This window comes from Orcinus orca, chromosome 10 (genome assembly GCF_937001465.1).
Source record: "Orcinus orca chromosome 10, mOrcOrc1.1, whole genome shotgun sequence".
Classification (NCBI taxonomy): Eukaryota; Metazoa; Chordata; class Mammalia; order Artiodactyla; family Delphinidae; genus Orcinus; species Orcinus orca.
This window is the reverse complement of record NC_064568.1, coordinates 96,164,837-96,185,511: the sequence shown is the minus strand read 5'-3', so window position 1 is coordinate 96,185,511 and position 20,675 is coordinate 96,164,837. Positions and strand designations below refer to the sequence as shown.

At 43.2% G+C, this 20,675-nt stretch overlaps 1 protein-coding gene and 1 long non-coding RNA gene across 15 annotated transcripts in view; one reads left to right on the top strand and one right to left on the bottom strand.

Moving 5' to 3' along the window:
- LOC125965553 (uncharacterized) overlaps positions 1 to 20,675 on the bottom strand; it is a 943,317-nt gene that overhangs the window by 660,376 nt on the left and 262,266 nt on the right. The window lies entirely within an intron of this gene.
- Positions 1 to 20,675, top strand: part of PHACTR1 (phosphatase and actin regulator 1) — a 548,258-nt gene that overhangs the window by 284,255 nt on the left and 243,328 nt on the right. The window contains exon 1 of one of the 14 annotated variants that reach the window (XM_033434882.2): positions 11,318 to 11,907. The exons of the other annotated variants lie outside the window; for them this stretch is intronic. Within the exon in view, the coding sequence (XP_033290773.1) occupies positions 11,652 to 11,907 (256 nt within the window). The 5' untranslated portion in view covers positions 11,318 to 11,651. Of the gene's footprint in view, positions 1 to 11,317; positions 11,908 to 20,675 lie in introns of those variants that run through there. 14 annotated transcript variants of the gene reach the window in all.

Genomic DNA, 20,675 nt, shown 5'->3' with positions numbered 1-20,675 from the left:
CTGCCCGAGTGTGCTGAGCACTCAGCGCTGTGATAAGAATGAGAAAGAAGCTCCTGGGAGAGGGAAGGGGAAGCTCGAGGAGGAGATAGCATGTGGGATAAGGCATGGCATTGTGGGAACTGTGAGTGCCCTGGAGTAGCTAACCGCGAAGTGGTAGGAGATACACAAGGTGGTGGAAGATGTGGCTGCAGAGGAAGATCAGACCTGGCTTAGCTGTTGGTTGAGATTTGATATCTTAGAAAGGTTAAACGTTCACTGTAAGCTCTTACTTAGAATGTCATTTTCCTTTTCCAACACAATCGATTCTTTATGTTTCTTTCCTCCTGGACACTTCCAATCGTTGCAGTTTAACATCTCCTAGAGTCAAAGAACTGCATTTTTGGAAAGACCTTAGCAAATCATCTACTGGTCCAATCCCTTCATTTTATCCACCAAAGAACGTATTGGTCACTTTGAGGGCAAACCACTCTGAAAGTTTTTAATCTTTGCAATCCAAGTTAACTCAGTTGGCTTTCTGGAAGAACGGATTCCTAGGAAAGATTTAGGAAAGAGTCGGGGAAAGACTGTGTCCAGAGAAGTTGTTCACTGGTAGAGGATTTCATGAAAGTAATATTGTGATATATACAGATGGGTGCTTAATAAATTACAAATTATTTTGATGGATTCTTAATTATGAAAATTAATAAAAGAAGTTGTCTCTAATTCATTTTCTGAAGAATGAGATAGGGTACCATCTCATTCTACCCCTAATTTGGGGATTTTTATCGTAAGTGAGAGAATTAAGATAAAGAATGCATAAGGCTTGGTCACTGTATGCAGAAGATGAAGACCATAGATAACACAGAGGATTCCAGTCCAGGTGACTGGGAGGAATGGGGGACCTGGGAAGGAGCAGTGGTTTGCACAAGGAGACAATGAGAATGGTTTGCGTTCAGACTGTTGAATTTCAGAATATGACTACACACTCCAATTTGATTCATGCCCCTTCCACAGCACCACAGCTTGCAGTGGCTCAGATAACCATACTCAAGTCCTTCTCAAGATTCTCTGTAATGTTCTGAAATATGGTTTCTACCAGAAAAGGACAATCTCTTCCTTTTCTTGATTCAAACTCCATCTCTGAAGAAAAATTTGGCAGCCTGAAAAGTGAAATCTAGTAAATAGAATGCCCTCACTTTAGGGAAGTGCTCTCTTGTTTCTGGTCTTTTTTCCTCTCACTTCGGTCGGAAATCCTTGTTTCGCGATCCTCCACGTCATGCCTGAGCCATAGGTAAATCAGAATGTCCGTGAAGAATTCCTCTAGTTTATCAAACTACCATAATGGAAGACTCGGTCCAGGTGAAAACTGACAGGTGATTAGGGTGGAGAGTAGCAGTAATCTGGGTTTGAAGATGAAGATTTTATTGACTCATTCCTTCTTTGCTCCAACAATTAGTGATCTCAACAGTTCTGGGCAGTCTCTTCATGTTATCAAACGTTGGCTTGTATTTATACGTTAACACCCAAAACCATCCATTTGCAGTTAATGGACCCATTCTTTCCTGGGTTACCGATCTCTCTCCTCTTTATACAATTTTGCGCTAAGGTCATTTTGGAAAACACAGCAGCACACTGCTCATCTTTAGCAAACTACAGTGTCTCAGGTAAAGGCAAAAATGCCCACTGCTTTAGCTCAGCTGTCCAATTTCTTTCTTGACTTGGCAGGATGCCAGCATTCACTGCAAAGCATTTTATACATTTTTGCTCATTTTCCTTCTTAGTTGCCAATATTTGTTCGAAGGAAAATAGCTCAGCTCTCTCTTTATTCCAATATTACTTGTGGAAATATCTGTATCCTTATTTGCATGTTAATGAAAAATTTAAGCAAAAAGCATTTCCTATGAGTGTTGTGTGTTTCCCGTATTACTCTCGTGCTTAAAAGCACGGTAACACGAATTACAAAGCCTGTTTCTGACGGAAGGTACCCCTAAGATTGAAGCAATCAATGTTCAGCTATTGGTTCATGCTGTGCGACTGTCAAAATCTAAGCTTAGTGTTGCCAATACCTGTCTTGGGAGTTCAGTCTAAATGAATTGAATGACGGGTAATAGTCCCCAAACTATGTGCAAAACGTTCGGAACAACTCAAGTTGACTTAATAGTCTCCATTTAAAAAAAAATAAGCAAAAAATAAATTAATTAAAAACAAAGAAACATAAGCAGATGCTAATCTACAAATGCGCTAGTGTGTCCTGTATGGGCTCAGGAGCATATTAGCAGGAAAGCTTTATGACTGTTGCTTGTAATTCATATGCATTAATACCTCTGTGTATGTCTGAGAACTCTGGAACGTCAGGCAGGCTATAGGGCAATGCCTACACCATTCTCTTGCAAGCAAAGCAGGAGTGTTTAATTTTTTTTTTTTTTTTTTTTTTTTTTTTGCGGTACGCGGGCCTCTCACTGTTGTGGCCTCTCCCATTGCGGAGCACAGGCTCCGGACACGCAGGCTCAGCGGCCATGGCTCACGGGCCCAGCCGCTCCGCGGCATGTGGGATCTTCCCGGACCGGGGCATGAACCTGTGTCCCCTGCATCGGCAGGCGGACTCTCAACCACTGCGCCACCAGGGAAGCCCAGGAGTGATTAATTTTTAACGTAAAGTTGAGATTAGGATTTAGGAGAATAAAAGGCTTCTTTGCCTTTAAGGACTTGATAGATTTGGGGGACGGGCACTAGCCTGAGAAGGCATGGTTGTTTCCTTGAAATCAGGGGAGCTTAACCTGGCTCTCCAGGGTTCCCCTGACATATTGTCAATTTTGGAACAGAAAGAGAAAGGGAGTGTGGAAAAAAGGAATTCACATACTTAAAATTTTTGAAAAGTTTATTTTAAATAGTTTCTATTCATTAGGTTTGATAAAATATAACAGTATATTGATTTAATATCCATGGATTCTGAATGTCTCCTTCATTTTTATCATAACTCACACATTTTCTAAAAATTGATCATTTTTGTCAAGGTTTAATAATTTTGTTTTTTTTCACCTGCTGAATTTCAAGGAAAAAAAATGATTTTAAATGGTCTTAAAAATAATTTACAGATTGGGAAATGAAAGAATGTTCATTTCAGTAATTTTTCTTAATCCATAAAATGGAAAGATGGATTTGCTTCCAGTGTAAATGGGTAGATCCTAGTGAATGTTAACAGGTTTGCCCTTCATCTTTAAGGAAGTCCTGCATTAATTTCTTCCAAGGTTGGCTTGGAAAGGTATTTTTACCTTCAATATACCCTCTTTCCTATGTGCAAATTTCTGGACAGCAGCATGAAATTGTGGAGAGTGACTGGTCTCTGAATGGGAAAATCTGCGTTCATTTCAGGTCTGGGGCCCAACCTTGTCCGCATTGGACAGCTTTGAGCAACTTCTTTCATCTCTCTGCCTTCTTCACTGTCAGGTGGTGGTCAGAACACCTCAACTCTTGGAATTGTTATGAGGATTCAATGCTCATTTTTTAGTTAAAAATATTAAAAAATGTATAATTTTATGACATTTAGTGTTCATATATAGTATTTACTATATTTATTATCATGTAAATATATTTTATAAATGAATGCGTACATTAAAATATTTAATATATACATCAGGAAAAAGCCCAGTAGAGTTTTTTAAACGTACTAGAAGCCCAGCCAAGCGCTGTGTCTCTCTCTGCCTGCCTGCTACAATGGACTGTCTTCCCCTGCAAACGAACCCTTGTGATCCTTTGTGAATGGCTTTGAAAGCATATCTTTATCTACGTATGCTGTGGATCTGTTCTTCTACTCTTAAGTTCCAATTACTCGCTCTAATATGATCTCTCTTTAGACTCTTCTTAGCTTTTTAATTTCCCCTTCCATTCCTGTAAATAACATGTCCTTTTACATGTAAGATGGCAACAAACTATTACAATAATTTGTGTGGATAAAATACGTTATCACAGAGGAAAAAAGCTCTATTGACATAAGACGTATAAACATAAATAGAATTCCTCTTCAGCATGCTTCTCTATTATAAAAAACTGTTTTGGAAGCTCATGAGGTCACAGGATCCTGGCTTGTTGGGAAGATGAGTACAACGTGGCTTGTTAGAAGCAGGGATATTCCTTTGATCATTCACTTCACAAGTCTTAGTGCATATTGTAATGCTTCCCTCAGTGAATTAGACCATCTTATTTTCCGAGAGAGAAATAATTTGCATGTCACACATTTGCACACCCGCAACACCCACTTAGAAGCTCCCTGTAGCGGGCTACTGACAGCTACCCCGCACGCTCAGTTGTGTTTCGTGTATAACCGAAGTTCTCCCACTTGGAAAAAGGGCCAATCTGCATTTCTTGCCAGTGTTACATTATCCTAGTGCCTGTTCCTGCACCTGCTCTGTACGAACACAATTGTGATTCTGTCCTAATGGCCAATTATCATTAGCTGATCGTGAGCTTTTGTTAAACAGCCCTGAGGTACACTGTTGATACCATCCCGCCCTAAAAGGATAACAGTGAGTATTAGCTGCTGTCTGTTTTAAAGATGGAAAGGGCACAAATCTGCCAATAGAGATGATAGGTAAGAACCTGTGTGTCCTATTTTTACCCCTGTTCTCTTTACTACCAGCAGCTAAGCTCTGCATGGGAGGCAAGGTTTCCGTGTCCTGTGCCTGCCGTCTCATACCCTTTCTTGGTGGGGTTTCATGATGCCATGTGCGTCTGCCCTAAAATAGTGTTGCGGGTCCTCTGAAGAAAAACTACCTGGCAGTTCTCTGCGCGCCAGCGGGATGGTTGGAGAAGGAAAGGTGTGCTTGGCCGTTACACATACTTTTATCAGATTTCTGCTTGGCAGAATGCTAATTGTGTAACCTGGGGGATTTATTTCACGGTATTGAAATTCTGTTTCCTGAAGCAGAAAATGGAAATGATGGTTCCATCTTACGGTGTTGGTGTGATGATTAAATGAGGTGATCTATAATATACAAATGCATCCCCACACATCCACACACACATTTGTCATTGATGTATTAGTCTTGATAGGCTAGATTAATCTTCAGTAAAAACAACTCCAAAATTTCAGTGGCTTAAAGCAACGCAAGTTCGTTTTGCATACTACATGTCCCTTGCCTGTCAGCAGGCAGGCTCGTTTCACTCCATAACCCAAAAGGTAGCAGCAGCCATCGCCTTGAACTTCAGCTCATCACACGTAGGTCAGAACTGGTCACCTGGTTCCACCCACCCCCAAGGGGATCTAGATGTACAGACTACAATCCAACCATGTACCTGAAGCCTGAAGATAGTAAATCAGAAATATCTGGAGGCCAGTCTTAATGCCTACAATATTTGTCTTACAAAAATGAGACAGTATTGTAGTCAGTTCTCTGGACATTAATTTCCTTATTAACAATGCATTGTGGAAATCCTTCCAAGCCAACTTGTTCAAATATAACTCATTATTTTTAGTGGCATCATGCTATAAACATACTATAATCTATGCAGCCATTTCTTTATTGGTGGACTTTGTTTTATCCGTTGCAATATAAACACACCTATGTTATATTTGTAACATCTTTATACTCTGGGGCTTTTCTTTCTATAAGCTAAATATCCAGAAGGATCTAAATCTGCCAAAATTAACCTGGTTCAGAAAGGAAAGCATAAGGCTATGTGTATAAGCCTGTAAGTCTCCGTTTAAATGGGATTTGTCATTTGCGGCAAAATGTAAAGAAACTAAATAGTTCAGAACAACAGACCCCTCACTTAACTAAACTTCAACAATCCACAACCTGTACCTATCTATCCTCTCTTTTACCCTGGGAATAAGCAGAAATATCCGATCCCAAATTTTAAAATTTAGACTAAGAGCCTTCTTTGGACACTGGCAATGCAGCCTTTAAAGATGCTTGACTTGAACAAGACTTTGCAGAAAATGTCCTGCCTTCTTTGGTCAGTCACAGAAATTCTGTTCACTCTGAAGGCATGGCCCATTATGGAGAAGGTCCTCTTATTTGGACTAAAGAACTGGACCACTCCAGTCCTCTTCCCACCCACGGCAATGCGGAAAAAGAAAGAAACATTCCAAAATGACACTGTAATCAAGAAACTACAGGAGTTCACTCTGATGATTTCCCCTTGATCACCTCTTTTTCCACCTGTTTTGTGTAACTGCTTCCAATCTCCCCTTCTATTAGGTTGCTATCTGCTAAGTATTTGCCGAACAATTTGCACAGAACAATCCCTTAGTAAGCATAATTATCACAAACCTAGAAAGAAAATTGCTTTCTATTCAGAGTTTTAGGAGAAAAATAGAAAAAACAAATCCTTAGCTAAAATTAAAAAAAAAAACACGCACACCAAAAGACTGCTCACATCATTTAGATGTCTTTATATGTTTAAGAGCTTAAGTTCTAAAAACAGAGATATGAAATTGTTTCTTCAAACCTACTGTCCACTGACCTCTTCCTGGCTCTTATACCAAAAACCCATCAGGTTGGATTAAGAAATAATAAGGGAAAAGCTTGGGCCAAAAGCACTTTTGCTATAAGCTCTTAAACACAGTTTAAGAAAAACATTGGGGTAGAAAGCCTTCTTTTAGGAGAATCAAGGCTTGCCAATTGTACAGATGGTTTCTAACCTCTATCTGCAGGAGTGATATACAAAATATTTAATAACTAGACTTGGCAAGAGTCAAAGAGACTATTAGAAAAAGATATCAGCCGTAAGCAATCCATACAGCTGTACCAGTGCACAAGGGCTGAATATGAGTTCTACTGATACATCACTGAATTGCCTGAAGAAGTTTACCAGTCTCCCACAGCAAGCTCTGATCACGTCTCCTTGCTCAGAATATAAATGCCGTATACTAAATGTAAAAAAGCCTGGGAGCTGTATGCCCGTCTTAAATGACAGTCTACTTCCATTCCATTTCATACCTCCATTCCAGCATCAGCAAAAATAGAAACAAAACACTAAAACAAAAACAACACGCACACACACACACACACACACAGACGTAGCAGTAATGTTGCACAATTCTGTGTTCGTGATCCGTTTGGAAGTAATTTTTAAAGCTGTTCTTAAATTTGTACTTCGTAGATTAGCTTACAGTCTGGCTTTAACATAGTACACATTTAGATCAAACTTAGAATAGATGCTATTCCTCTGTGAGAAATAGAATAGATGCTCTTCTTATATGAGTTAATAATCAGGGAGTGTGTTAGTTCTCTAGGACTGCGGTAACAAACTGCCGCAAAGTTGGTGGCTTAAAGCAACAGGCATTTATCTTCTCGCAGTTCTGGAGACCAGTTCTGTCTCTCCTCTGTGTGTCTTTAATAAGGACGCTTGCCATTGGATTTAAGGTCCACCCAGACGATCCAGCAAGATCTCCTTACCATGAGATCCTTAACTAAATTACATCTGCAAAGAACCTTTTTTCCAAATAAAGTCATATTCATGGATTCCAGGGATTTGACATGGACATATCTTTGGGGGGCCACCATTCAACCCACTGTAGGGAAGATAGGAACAAGAAAGGAGACGGACAGATGGACAGAAGCAGGAAGAAAATTTATCAGATAGCTTGAGTTTAAATCAAAGAAAAAAAATTAAGGAAGAAAAGAAATGTTTACTCTTTTCTTCCATCAGATGTGTATAGTGATATTCTTCTAAGTACATCTCTCTTTGAGTGGTTCCGCTGCTTTGTCTTGTATTGACACTATTTTGTATTTTGATGCTTTTTCATAAGAGTTAAAGCGCTATATGAGCATTTCCAAATTTCTGCGCTTAACTTTGATTCTGACTTCCTTTGAGCCTAGTAACTGTTGAGCATTAAAAGTAGGATGGAGCACAGACAAGCAGATAAGCGGAACAACATCTCAGTCTGCAGTTGCCTTCCCATCCTCATAACGGTGGCGTCTTCTGGAGAGCTCAGTTTTCACCCCCTGCCTTGCTGAGTGTAACTCTCCTGCCAGACTAATGACCATCCTTGACTATCCCTTCCCCCACTATGAACTCCTTCTAGCCAATGAGCTTGTCTTCACCCCACTGCCACCACCACTCCCACCATTCTGACCCCAACTGTGCTGATGAACTTTCCCGGGGAAATTCTCCTTCATCAACTCCATGTCGTCCACATTAAATCACTGCAGAACTCCCTTTACACACGCTCACACTCAGATAGTAACTGTACTTTTCTCCATGGCTGCTCCTAATTATAAGTTTACACACATGTTTTCAGTTGGGTGTGTTGTGTTATATGTCCTTTCATTGAGTGCGTCCTCTCTCCTCTTAAATTTTAAGCTCTGCAAGATCAGGGGTCCTATCTGCTACTTTCTTCAGAATCAAAAAACGTGCTCCACTGGTAGGCAATTCATACTGTTACCGGCCTTGATTCCTAGCAGGTGCTTGTCAAACCTTAATGTGCCTCTGAATCACCAGGATGATCTGTTAAAATGCAGATTCTGGGGTAGAGCTTGAGATGCTGCGTTTCTTCTATCCCATGTAGATCATCTGGGTAAAACAGCACATGCAAGTTACACAGGCTCTGTGTTGAGAACCCCTGAGGTAGGTGATAGAAACGCTCTGGACTGTCTTTCCCTTCAATGTTTCCCTCCTTTCTCTTAAAAGTCAAAAAAAAATGCCACAATACCATCTATATTTTCCAAGAATGCCGTAGGATGACCATTTATTTTCTCCCACTGTCAATGCAGGGAGATGATTATCAAAGGCAGCAATAGAGCCGAGCCGTAATTACAAGGATCATAATTAAACACAGGTTTGTCTTATGGGATGCGACAAACACAGACTCTGTGTGACATGTCTTGGCATCGAGAGCTATAGGGACATTAGGGTAATGGGTGGCAGGAGGCAGATTTGCTGAGGCAGCATTCAGGGTACAGAGCAGGATCAAGAAAAAAAATGTCAGACGTGTGCACACCTGTTCTGCCTGCTGCGGGTCAGAGGAAAGGGGGTGCTGGCAGCCACCAGACACAGGCATCTTCTTCCAAACTGCAGTCAGCACTAAGGTATATTCCCCTCTCCACCCACTTTCTGTTGTAACAATAGAAGACTGGGCTCCTCAGCTTTCAAATTCAGGCCGAGACACTAACATTCATACCTTCTAAGAGGAGCAAGGTCTTGTAGAACTTGCAGCGCTGATGGAAATGTTCTACCACCTGGCCCGCCTAATACAGTAGCCACTATGTACATGTGACTATTGGGCACTTGAAGTGTGCCAGTGCAACTGAGGCACTGAGATTGAATCTCATTTAATTTTAATTTATTAAAGGGCAAATATCCACATGAGGCTAGTGGATACCATTTCTGGCCAGCATAGTTAGGAGCTGCAGATTCAGGGAAGACTGTTGAGGAAGATGAACCACCGAACGAGGGGACAGCTCTCTGAGGTTCACCTTAGGCCACTACACACCAAACCTGAATAAAGAGCCCCCGAGCTGCAGGGCATCACCGTCAATATTTGAGACTAAGCTGGTGGTCGTGTCAGTGTTCTCTCATCATAACTTGGCCAGTTAAGACAGAGACACCTGAGCTCTCAGGTGTGGTTTAGTATTCAGCAAGCGAATAAGACTGCTTTGGGCTCCGTTGTTTTAATAAGACTCTGCGGGGTTTCTGCAGGTCTGTTGTTCTTATCTGTGGGCAGAGAGGTGGGAAAGGCATGCAATTTTAAAAACCTCGTTTAAGAAAAAGATGTATATATATTTTTTTCTTTTCAGAAGGTAGTTAAGAGGTGATACAATTTGGGAGAGGGATCTAGGATTTGAAAAAGAGAATAAGAAATATTTGCCCAAAACACAATGCAATAAATTCCCTCATACACTTCTCCAGCAGAGCAAGTGCATCCTTGGCCACCTCTAAGATGAGGCTTATAATCAGTCAGGGACCAACTGATGTGAACGTGACATGAGAAAAAACAGATTTATCTGTGGCTGCTTTGGCTGGTAATCCAGGCGAGAAGGGAGGGGGTCCCTGAAGGCCCCGCTGGGCACAGGGAGAGACTGGGTTGTGATGTAATTAAAGGCAGCAGAACTCGAACCCTAGGATCCCCTGACATCTCCTTCTAGAGCAGGCCATGGCAGCTGGACACCTGGTGTTCCTAACTACAGGATGCAAATGAAGCTTGGAATGTGCTGATTTGGGCAGAATGCTTTGCAGATGAGAAGTAATGTAAATGATGGGGTGGGAGAATTGTGGTGATCAGAGCATATTATAACACAGTAATTTAATACCCCCAGTGGGTGGTTGACTCACTTCTCTATGAGGTGAGTTGTATGTGTAGAATTTGCCCAGTGGGAGGAGAGAGTAGCCATGACCTGCCTTTTGTGGTAGTGGAAGACACAGGGTATTATGAAATTCACTTTGGAGAAGTTCCTGGAAACAATTGGTGGTGATATCTCATCCTTTAACTGACACTGTTTCAATGTCTGGAAAGGAGGACAAGGGTTCACAGGGAATGGGGCGTGGAGGGAATAACAGGCACACCTGGCTGTAAACACCTGTTTCCCCACTTAGGCTTTGCATCAAGATCACCTGGGGAGCTTGTTAAAATACAGGTTCCTGAGCCCTGCACTGACCTACTAAGCCAGGATCTCAGGCCTTGAGGCCCCCAAAGTCTCTTTTTAAAATAAGCACACAAGGTGATTGTGCTACGAGGATTCTCTAAGTCTTAGCTCTCCAAAAAGTGATGTAGGATTCACAATACCGGAGTCAGGATTAATTGTGTAAATATAGCGTCATTTAAAAAAAAAAACAGGAAACGTGCAGATCAAACAAAGGCTCGATAACTTGTAGCTGTTACTATTATTGAGCCATGGGTTTGCCTTAAGACACTGTTCTTTCTTTAGAGCGTTCAATTGATGCCATTTGCCTTGCTAAGCCTTATTCACGGTGTTAAGACAGCGGGGAATCTTCAGCCAAATTAGCTGGGATCGCAAAGTTGCAAGTTGTCGTTCGTGAGGATTGACGAAAGCAGCCTTTTCTGTCCCTTTTCGCTCTAAGTTTTAATGATACTGGTGTAAGGCCGCCCTTCAGGTCGGGGAATCTCTATTGAACGTGAAAACATCAATTGTGTTGTAACAGGTTGTCGGCTCCAGTGAAAGTCAAGGGCTGTGGGTTGGACCCACCCGAGAATGGTAATCTGTGCTGGTCCCAGAGAGGCGCTTGCACCCCGAGGGCTCCCAGCGTAGCAGCCTTCTGTGTGGTGTATCTTGCTTTCATTTGGCAGCGGGAGGCTCGAGGAAAAGGGGGAGGGGAGGCTAGCGTTCTGCCCTGCAGCTCGAAGAGAGCGAAGGTAGCTGCAAACCCGGCAGGCTCAGGTCGCTGGCGCTGAGACTTACGGAGGGTGGGGCTGCCGGTGGAGGATGCGTGCGTGAGACCACGGGGGAGGCGGGAGTGGAGCATCCCAGGTGGGACCACTGAGTGCCTTCCGGAAACCCTACTCGGGCCTCGGGATCCGGATTGGCTCGGGCAGGGAGGTCGGCGAGGTCAAGCCCCTTTCGGCGCCTTCTTCTGACCCGCCCCGCCGCGGTCGCGCCGCTGTAGAGACGCGGGTGCGGGGCGTGGCAGGGGCATGCTGGCCAGGCGGCGGGGCACGAGTGGCAGCGCGCGGGGGCCGGAGCAGCGTCCGGCCCGGGACGCCCGGGGGCCGGATGGCGGAGCCCACGCGCACCGCGGAGCCGGGGAGGTTTGCGCTCCGCTCGCCGCGCTGCAGGGAGGGCGCGGTGCCAGGCGCGAGCTCCCAGAGACCCAAAAAGAAAGCTTTTTATTTGCTGAGTTTGAAGCCCCTGAAGGAGCCCGCCCCCAACGACAACAACAACAACGTGTCCTTTGTGATCCATTGTCAACTAGGCAAGGAGATCAAACACATTTGCAGCAACTGCAGTCGTGGGGAGGACGCCCGGGACGGTGAGTGCCGGGGCGCGTCGGGGCGGCGGCGAGCGCGGGAGGCGGCTGTGCCGGTTCCCGGTTTGGGGGCGCCGCCGGCGTCTCTGCCCCGAGAACTGCGGGGACATCCGCCTTCTACCCAGACGTGACGCCCGCCCGTCCGGCACTTTGCAGAGTGCCGCCCGGAGCCAAACCCGGACCGTATCCGTGCACAGACCATTGATGGAAATGCTCCCCTACAGGAGGGGTTTGAAACACTTAAAGCGGCAACTCTGGGATTTTTCTCTTGGGGAAGGTGGGGCTTTAGGGGCTTCACAAGGGGCAAGATTATTAGCTTTAAGAAGATGCTTCCGCCAGTTTTCTTAGCTTTCTGGGCTTCTTAGCTGTTCTCCCATTGTTGTGTTAGGATAGGATATAAGCTTTGCTGGGCTGCGTTACAGATGTGGCCTTCGGGTGGATTCACTTTGGAGCGGTGGTTGGGCCTCGGCCACAGCGCCCTGGAGACTAGACTTGTGGAGTTGTTGAATGATGTCCGCTCCGAGTGGAACATGGCCGGGATTTTGGGAGCGCCGCCGCTGGTCCCTCTTGCGCTGGTGCCTAAGGGCCAAAATGTGGGAGGTGGGGGAGGAGCGGCGGCGGCTTCCTCCAGGTGTGCCCTGCGAGCCCAAGAGCCCCCTCCGAACGGTCCGGAGCGGGGCGGTGAAAGGGGGCCGGGCTGCCGGCGGCTCTGGGCAGAAGGCGCCACGGAGGAGGGACCGCGTTGCGCGGACCGGGCAGAAGCCTCCGCAGACGTGGACGCGGCTGTGGGGCGGTGCATTTCCCAGGCGGTTCGAAGCAGCTCAAAGAGCAGACTCCGGAGGGCCACTGGAGGTCTTGGAAAAGTTTTAGGCAGCAGGTTTTGCAGGGAAAGCATTAGCTACTGGCCAGCCTGAAGCTCATCGCCTTCCTTGACACTCACACCTGCTTAGACAGGCAGATTTTTCCTATCCACGAGGCCGCTTCGCTTGTTGCCTTCGGAAGAACGCGTTATCACTTAGAATTTCTCCGGTTCCTGCTGGCCTCTGAGGTGCAGCGTAATGAAGCGACTGGTTTGGCTAATGTCTTTTCAGAATTAGAGTCCTGCTAGCGTAATTATACTTTTCTTTGATTAAACAGCCAGAGAGGCTGTGCACGATGGTACCAGGCATCCGAGGGGAAAATCGTGCACAAGGAAGGAAGGCACACAAAACACGCTGAGGCAGCTCCGGTTAGGTTTGGGGGAGGATATCTGTTTATGAGAAGCACACACTGACATGTGTTTGGTCCTTTGGTTACTCTATAAGCTGCGGACGCCTAGGGAATATGAATGGATTAATGGGGCGATCTAAAGCCAGACTTTTTACCATTTAATGTAATAGAGCATGAGATGCAGGCTAAAATATTTATTAAATGAGTCACTCTGATGACTGAATTGCTTCCCACATGGGCTACTTCCACAACCTTGGGGGGTTATTTAAATCAGGATCTCTGAACATTGCTACAGTAAGGAAAGGTCTGTATCTACACTCAAGGATGTGTGTTCATGTGTGTAATTATGAACACCATGCTTCCGCTTCCAACACGCCTCATCTCTACCACCTCAAACACTCCAGAATGTCTTACGGGGCTACTTATGGATGTTCACATATTACCTGATAGGACTAAAGCATTTGATTTCAAAGGATTCTTGTTTAGGGGAGACCTCATGTTGTGGCACCTAATTTTTGCTGAATTCTACACTTGCTAATCCTGCCTTCCAGTGTGGGGTGTGCTTCGTCAGTCACTGAAATAAAATGAGGTCAGGAGCTTAACCCTGCCAGGGCCCAAAGCAGCACTGCCCACTGTGAAAGGAAAGGAAGTTCACATGAATTTCACTTTCTGCAGAGATTGACCTTGAATGATAGTTTGCCATGAGTGGATGTTCTGTGAGCTAAGCTCTCCAGAAGCTGTTTTCAATTTGAGTCATCTTGTCTGCATGCCAGCTCTTTTAAAGGAAGTGTGTAGTAAAGATTGTAGTAATGCTCACAGATTCGGTAGGGCTCCATAGAGGAGGACGTTACTTGTGGTGGGGTGTACCTGCATTGTGTCCAGCGCCATAAATGTGTTAGGTTTCTTCTCAGCACCACTGAGGTCATTTAGTAGCAATCAAGGACAATACTGGTCCGGCTGGAAAGCCCTCCCTTCAAGTTTTATGCAGGGAAAATTTTATAGAGGCGTTGCTCACTGAGTCTCATTCTTAATTTCCTCATATATAAAATATATTGAAACCTATTTAAAGCATATTTTAATAACTTTCAGCCTGAAGATGATCTATAACTAAAAGTATTTGGCTGACATAGAATAAATTTTAAAAGAAAGAGTATCCCTGGCTCAGTGGACATATGAAAGTTGAAATTACATTTTGGCATTTGCCATTTTACTTCAGAGTATTTTTTTAAGTTCTGGGTGTCCACTAACTAGTACCAAAGATGCTTTGCTGACCTTAGTTTTAAGTAGAAAATTACTTAAAAAAATTGTAGAACACAGTTCACCATTAATGGCCAAAGACAGTTTGTGTTTGCTTCACCTTTGCTGTTTTGGTTCAATACCGAAGCCTTTTTCAGATGAGGAAACAAGCTTATGTAGCACTTCGGTGTAAAGGCCACAAACAAGTGAAGGGTAGAAAAAACACTGAAATCCTTCTCTGTTCGTCTTTGAAACTAAGGTGCTTTCCAGTGCGCCTCAAGTTGATTATTTTTTTATATGGCACCTATACTGAACGTAGAAAATTAAGTACTGTTTTGTGTGTGTGTGTCTATGTTATATACATGTGCAGTCTTGATAAGCCAGGTTTATTAAACTATAGAACTAGAAGGAACTATGCAATTTCCTAGTACCTTTAATTTTATCTGCCTTACATACTTGATAGAGAGGCTGGCATTGGTAGGAATAGAGAGAGAGACAAATTTTTAGCTAAATAGATTAGAAGTTATGAACATAATAAAGCTGCAAGAGGGCTTCCCTGGTGGCGCAGTGGTTACGAATCCGCCTGCCAATGCGGGGGACACGGGTTTGAGCCCTGGTCCGGGAAGATCCCACCTGCCGTGGAGCAACTAAGCCCGTGCGCCACAACTACTGAGCCTGTGCTCTAAAGCCCGGGAGCCACAACTACTGAGCCCGCGTGCCACAACTACTGAAGCCTGGGTGCCTAGAGCCCGTGCTCCGCAACAAGAGAAGCCACCACAATGAGAAGCCCGCGCACCGCAACGAAGAGTAGCCGCTGCTCGCTGCAACTAGAGAAAGCCTGCATGCAGCAACGAAGACCCAATGCAGCCAAAAATAAATTAATTAATTAAAAAAAAAAAGCTGCAAGAGACATAGCTAAAGTATCACCTAACTTATATTGGAAGTCAATAGGAGAATATGATTTAATTTACAAATATTTAAAAATCAACTCTAGGGAGAAATCTGTTCTAGAAAACAAGGTATTTCTCTATATAATTTCATATATATTTTCTATTCTTATTTGAATTCCTTCTGACTCTATTAGTAGTGAGGAATTATTGTAGGAATTAGTAGTGAGGAATTATTGTAGGAATTATTAATTGTGTATTAAAATGTAATTTCAAGTAATTTTTAATAGAAATGAAACATTTTAAAAACAGTTTTTAGAAATATTTTGAAGCCTCTGTCTTATAGTGGCCTGTTTAAAAAGTAATCAAATGATAGATTTAGAAACAAGACATATATATATATTTTTTAACATCTTTATTGGAGTATAATTGCTTTACGATGTTGTGTTAGTTTCTGCTTTATAACAAAGTGAATCAGCTTTACATATATCCCCATATCTCCTCCCTCTTGCGTCTCCCTCCCACCCTCCCTATCCCACCCCTCTAGGTGGTCACAAAGCACTGAGCTGATCTCCCTGTGCTGTGCGGCTGCTTCCCACTAGCTATCTATTTTACATTTGGTAGTGTATATATGTCAGTGCCACTCTCTCACTTGGTCCCAGCTTCTCCTTCTCCCTCCCCGCATCCTCAAGTCCATTCTCTACATCTGCGTCTTTATTCCTGTCCTGCCCCTAGGTTCTTCATGACCATTTTTTTTCCTTTTTCTTAGATTCCATGTATATGTGTTAGCATATGGTATTTGTTTTTCTCTTTCTGACTTACTTCACTCTGTATGACAGACTCTAGGTCCATCCACCTCACTACAAATAACTCAATTTCGTTTCTTTTTAGGGCTGAGTAGTATTCCATTGTATATATGTGCCACATCTTCTTTATCCATTCATCTGTCGATGGACACTTAGGTTTCTTCCATGTCCAGGCTATTGTAAATAGTGCTGCAATGAACAGTGTGGTACATGTTTCTTCTTGAATTATGATTTTCTCAGGGTATATGCCCAGCAGTGAGATTGCTGGGTCTATGGTAGTTCTACTTTTAGTTTTTTAAGGAAACTCCATACTGTTCCCCATAGTGGCTGTATTAATTTACATTCCCACCAGCAGTGCTAGAGGGTTCCCTTTTCTCCACACCCTCTCCAGCATTTATTGTTTGTAGATTTTTTGATGATGGCCATTCTGACGGTGTGAGGTGATACCACATTGTGGTTTTGATTTGCATTTCTCTAAGGATTAGTGACGTTGAGCATCCTTTCATGTGTTTGTTGGCCATCTGTATGTCTTCTTTGGAGAAATGTCTATTTAGATCTTCTGCCCATTTTTGGATTGGGATGTTTGTTTTTTTGATATTGAGTTGCATAAGCTGCTTGTATATTTTGGAGATTAATCCTTTGTCAGTTGCTTCGTTTGCAAATATTTTCTCCCATTCTGAGGTCTGTCTTTTCATCTTGTTTATAGTTTCCTTTGCTGTGCAAAAGCTTTTAAGTTTGATTAGGTCCCACTTGTTTATTTTTGTTTTTATTTCCATTTCTCTAGGAGGTGGGTCAAAAAGGATCTTGCTGTGATTTATGTCATAGAGTGTTCTGCCTATATTTTCCTCTGAGTTTTATAGTGTCTGGCTTTACATTTAGGTCTTTAATCCATTTTGAGTTTATTCTTGCGTATGGTGTTGAAACAAGACATATTGATTGTAGCTGCCACTCAGTGCCTTTTACATGTGATTAATCAATATTTCAAGGTTGTTTTCATTAAATATGATTTCTATTCTTCAAATATTCGTAGACAAATTCGCTAATCCGTTGACTCACTAGATGCATTTCCAAATTTTGTTTTCGGAGTTTGAAATATTTCACACGTTATTCTAATGGATTCCAATGTGAACTTCTAGAACAAAAACAATTTGCCACAATATTTCTCTGTTACTCTGTAGGGTTCATTCCACAAGACAGCTTTTTAGAAAAGAATGCCTTATGAGTTTCTGTGGGTCAAATCCTTCTTTTTGCAGATGAGAAAACAGAGGTGCATCAAGATTAGGTGAGCAGTCCTCCAAAATTCAGCCACCATTTGGTGTCAGCGCTACTAACAGAACTGTTCCTTCATGAAGAAGTTTCTAGTGGTGGTCCAGAGGGGGCTCCTGGAACCTCACTGCCTGTTTTCAAATAATGACTCCTCCACTTGCTAGCTGGGTGACTTTAGGACACCACGGTATTATCTACTGCGTGGCGTTGTGAGGATTAAATGAGATAATTAGCACAAAGCACTTAGCATGGTGCCTGGCAAGAGAAAGTGCTGGAGAAATATTAGCTGTGATTACTGTCGTCTGTATTGTTACTGCCAAGTTCAATTTTGTCTTGGATTTTTCCTCCTGCTATTGTGTACTCTTTGGTCTCTTCCGTAATTAAACATCCCTGGATTGGGTCCGAGATGAACACACCAATTCTACTCTGTATTTAACAGTGAAAGCGTATTTTTAATAAAAGCAAGTAAAAGTGAGGTTGGGGAAGAGCCCCTTCAACATTGTGCATGTCAAAAGTATTTTGTTGTGCTGGTTTTAGAATTTTAACAATCATGACCAGTTCATTCTAGGTAAAAGGGCTCACGTATGTGTCTAAATTTACAATGACTAAACACTTTTTGGTCAGTCGGGTATTCCAGAAAATAGGCAAGGTGAGATCCAGTTGTTTCTCCGGAAGAGGAAAAGTGAACAACTGGATGAAGTATTGTTATTGTTGTACTGTATTGTTCTCCAGAACAATAATTACTGTTACTGTTGTACAATAATTACTGGAGAATTCTATCGACATGGGCCCAATGGACACTGAGAGTAAGAGGGACAGCTAGGGAAGATGTGACCTGAAGCAAGGGGTAGAGGCGGGAAACTGCTTGCATGAAGTCAGGAGAGCTTAGGAAAGGCTCCAACTTGGGCAGGGTGTAAAGGTGGTTTGGAACCCTGAAAAGAAAAGCATGTGCTCAGACAGTAGTGAAGAAGGGCTTAGTGGGGTGTTAGGAAGAGGTGTAAAGAGGGGGGAAATTCTAATGAAGGTGGACTCTTAAAATTCTGCTAAAGTATCCACGTACAATCGTCCCTCAGTATCTGTTGGGGATCGGTTTCAGGCACCCTCTGCAGGTACCAAAATCCAGGGATGCTTACGTCCCTTATGTAAAATGGCCAGTACAATGAATACAGTCCGCCCTCCACATCTGTGGGTTTTGCATCTGCGGATACAGAGGGTAGACTGTACTCACACAACTGACCTATTGATTGATTCTCTTATGTTTGCTTATAAAATTAGCAGGTTGTGTGTGCAGGGCCCCCTCAGATACCAAGAGGTACAATAACCAGTTGTTGCCTTTGAAGAATCGACCTTAGAGCAGCAGGAGAGTAAACTGCTAAATTATTGGAGGAAGCCATTAACTGTGTGAGTAAGGTAGGAGGGCTTCCCAGAGGAGGTGATATTTGCACTAGGGCCTAATGGAGGAGTTTTCTCAGATAAATAAGGAAGGGCATTTTGTAAGAAAAAAAAAAAAAGCAAATGGTTTAAATTGCAAAAGAGCATAGCTTGCCCAGAAAAGGGGAGAAGTTCAGCAGGTAGAATTGGTGGAATGTAGGGAAAAATGACATGAGGTAGTCTAGAAACATATGTAGGGGCAATTCTTCATTTTTTTCCCGATGATATATTTCTGCAGCAATTTTATGTGCCAGGTTAAGCATTGGGAATATAAAAATCAGTAAGATAGCATGGTCTTTGTGCTCAAAGATCTTAAATGTAGCACAGGGACATAGGTAGACCGATACATGCACAGTTTTAGAAGTGTTTGAGAGTCCGCCTGCTGATGCAGGGGACGCGGGTTCGTGCCCCGGTCCGGGAAGATCAGCCGTGGCCGCTGAGCCTGTGCGTCCGGAGCCTGTGCTCCGCCACGGGAGAGGCCACAACAGTGAGAGGCCCGCGTACCGCCAAAAAAAAAAAAAAAAAATGTTTGAGAGAGGTAGGTGTGTGGTTTTTTTTTAAATAAATTTATTTATTTATTTATTTATGGCTGCATTGGGTCTCATTGCTGCACATGGGCTTTCTCTAGTTGCGGTGAGTGGGGGCTACTCTTTGTTGCGGTGCGTGGGCTTCTCATTATGGTGGCTTCTCTTGTAGCAGAGCATGGGCTCTAGGCGTGTGGGCTTCAGTAGTTGTGGCACATGGGCTCAGTAGCTGTGGCTCGCGGGCTCTAGAGCACAGGCCCAGTAGTTGCGGCTCATGGGCTTAGTTGCTCCACGGCATGTGGGATCTTCCCGGACCAGAGCTTGATCCTGTGTCCCCTGCACTGGCAGGTGGATTCTTAACCACTGCACCACCAGGGAAGCCCGAGGCAGGTGTTTTGGAGGCAGAAAGTAGAGAGTGTCAGGCCCGACTTGGGCAAGAGGGAAATCAGGAAAATCCTGGTACAGTTTGTGAAGGAGTTCATATTTCATTCAGTGAGCACTGTAAAAATATTAATAAACAGAAGTCTCAATTAAGTAGAGTTGGGAGACCGGACAGGGGAGCTTTCATGCCCTGGGAGTATAGCAGAGCCCAACAGGAAAAAGAAAGTCTCCTCTTCTTGCCTGGCAAGGATTCAGCCAATGAAAAGCCAGGGACTCTTTGTTTACTAAGCCCTCCCAACTTCCTTTTCCCTTCTATAAAAGCATCCTCCTTTCCTTGCTGTTTGGGGACCTTCACAGGTTGTAGACTCCCAGTTGCATTTCTCTGCTGATCCTGAATAAATCCACCTTTTTGCTGGAGAAGTGACTGGCAGTCTGTCTGTTTTAGGTCAGCTACACTGAAGGTAGCACAGGGATTTTTAAGCAGAGGTAGCATGATTAAATTACCTAAAAAAAAAACAACAACAACTAAACTTATAAAAAATTATGAAAAACATATACAAAAGTATACAGGAGAGAGAATGATCTCTATAGATTCATCAGCTACGTCCCCCCACTCCTATATTATATTGGAGCAAATTTGAGTAGGTTTTTGTGATGGTGTTGCTGGTAGAGCTTAAGCAGGGACCAGACGAGAAAGGGCCTGGGTCCAACACTCATAGCCAAGAAAGGTCATTTCAAGACCTTAAGCGGTAAGTGTCAAAAGACCAAGATTCTGCTCTTCTGTTACAGACTCATAAAAAGGCCCAGTAACACTTTCAAGCACCAGCAATTCAAAGTCAGTTTGCCTTATTTTCAGCATAACTTTGAGCTCGTATGTAATTTTGCAAATAATTTCCCCTTCTGCTCTAATATCTTTCTGACTTATAGACATCTATAAATATTCACTCAGTTTAGGAGAAGAAATGTTTAAAATATTTGTAAAATCTATAGCTTAAAATATACCCGTATGTCTAAAGGAAATTTAAAAAGAT